Source organism: Sinocyclocheilus anshuiensis, unplaced genomic scaffold (assembly GCF_001515605.1).
Source record: "Sinocyclocheilus anshuiensis isolate Anshui unplaced genomic scaffold, SAMN03320099.WGS_v1.1 scaffold3306, whole genome shotgun sequence".
NCBI classification, from domain to species: Eukaryota; Metazoa; Chordata; class Actinopteri; order Cypriniformes; family Cyprinidae; genus Sinocyclocheilus; species Sinocyclocheilus anshuiensis.
Genome location: NW_015538396.1, coordinates 1,169 through 3,128, shown reverse-complemented (window position 1 = coordinate 3,128; position 1,960 = coordinate 1,169). Strand labels below are relative to the sequence as shown.

At 29.1% G+C, this 1,960-nt stretch overlaps 1 protein-coding gene across 1 annotated transcript in view; it reads left to right on the top strand.

The window, feature by feature from the left end:
• The window catches only part of LOC107683770 (nicastrin-like), a 12,364-nt gene extending 10,819 nt beyond the window's left edge, over positions 1-1,545 (top strand). The window contains exons 6-7 of the mRNA XM_016479825.1: positions 944-1,096; positions 1,435-1,545. Of these exons, the coding sequence (XP_016335311.1) occupies positions 944-1,096; positions 1,435-1,545 (264 nt within the window). The remainder of the gene's footprint in view (positions 1-943; positions 1,097-1,434) is intronic.
• Positions 1,546-1,960: the final 415 nt, after the last annotated feature.

Below are 1,960 nucleotides of genomic sequence, written 5' to 3'. Positions count from 1 at the left end.
TTCTTTGATGAATAAAAAGTTAAAAAGAAGAGCATTTATTTAAAATAGAAATATTTTCTAACAATATACACTCTCGTTCAAAAGTTTGCGGTCAGTCAATTTTTATTCTTTCTTTTTTTGGAAAGAAATTAAAACTTTTATTCAGCAAGGATGTGTTAAATTGTTAAGAAGTGATAGCAAAGATTTATATTGTTAGAAAAGATTTATATTTTGAATAAATGCTGTTCTTTTTAACTTTTTATTCATCAAAGAATCCTGAAAAAAGTATTGCCGTTTCCGAAAAAATATTTGGCAGCACAACTGTTGATAATTCTAATAATAAATCAGCATATTAGAATGATTTCTGAAGATCATGTGACACTTTATACTGGAGTAATGATGATGGAAATTCAGCTTTGCATCACAGAAATAAATTATATTTTAAAGGATATTAAAATAGAAACCATTATTTTATATTGTAATAACATTTTGCAAGATTACATTTTTTTTCTGTATTTTTGATCAAATAAATGCAGCCTTGATGATCAGAAGAGACTTAGTCTTACTGATCCCAAACTTTTGAACGGTAGTGTACATGATGCTGTTTTGTTTCTAATTGTTTAAGCAACTTAATTAATTATATATGGTTTAGAAACATTATTTTAAACATTATGCACTTTTTTCAAAGATAGTTGTGTTATTTTATTGCTTTGAAGAAACGTGCATTAGTAATATTTTGCTCGATGCGCCCTCTTGTGGCCTCAAGAGAGAAGCTAAAAGCTTTTTCCCCCCTAACTGAAATTATGCCTTTTGAATTCGAATATTGAAGTACAAAATTCAAATTTATTTTTTTTTAGCCATTTAGACAGCCCCAGGATGTTTAATTTAAATAACATCTGTGCTCATTCTCCAGTCCGCTAGAGGTTTCCAGCTATAAACCGAGCACTGTTCTTTTGTGTCTCAGCTCGACGGCAGGTCGTTTTTCTGGGAACAGGCTCCGGCGGCCGAAGGAACCGTGTCTGGAATCGTCACCCTATTGGCCGCCATTCAAGCCCTCTCTCCTGTCACTCAGGAAGCTCCGCCCCCTCGCAATATCTTCTTCACCTTCTTCCAAGGGGTCAGTGTGTTTATTTACACGTTTTTCTTTCATCGTTATTGGATCAGACCGCGAGAAGTGAAGACAGTTTGATACAAAATTGGATTTAAAATTATGCAGATAACATTTGTAACCACTCGCTGTTACACATGTAACACAATAAGGTCATGTGACCTGTTTGTTTATCGCTGTGTACTGCTGCATGTAGTATATACTGAGCAGTATGCAGTACACTAGTGTTCATAACTTGATCACTACAGTGGAAATACTGTATGAGTAGAAGTATGCAGCAGGCATCTATCTGTTCATGTATTTCATTGCAGTTTTAAATATTTTTACAAGCTCTTTCTCTCTCATAGGAAGCCTTTGACTACATTGGCAGCTCAAAAATGGTGTATGACATGGAAAAAAACGATTTTGTTATTGACATGAACAATGTGCACTCCATGCTGGAAATTGGGCAGGTATGAATACATCCATGTTTATTTATGTTCTTTTATTGTAATATTTATTTTTTATTATTTTTATGGTTATTTATATTAAATTATTATTATTATTATCATTATTAGTATTATTATTATATAATTTTAAAAAAGCATATCAAATAATTGATTTGATTGTTGATTTTTATTATTGTTTTTAGTTTCTTATTAGTATTAATAATTATAATAATAATATTACTGCTGTTGTTTTGTCAATTTATTTATATTCTATTATTATTACTTTATTTTATTGTTATTATTGTTAATAATAATAAAAGTAACAATATTATTATTTATTATTTTGTTAGAATTATTATTATTATTTTATGATTATTTATATTATATTATTACAAATTTTATTATGGTTATTATATATACATATACAGTATATATTCTTTTTTTT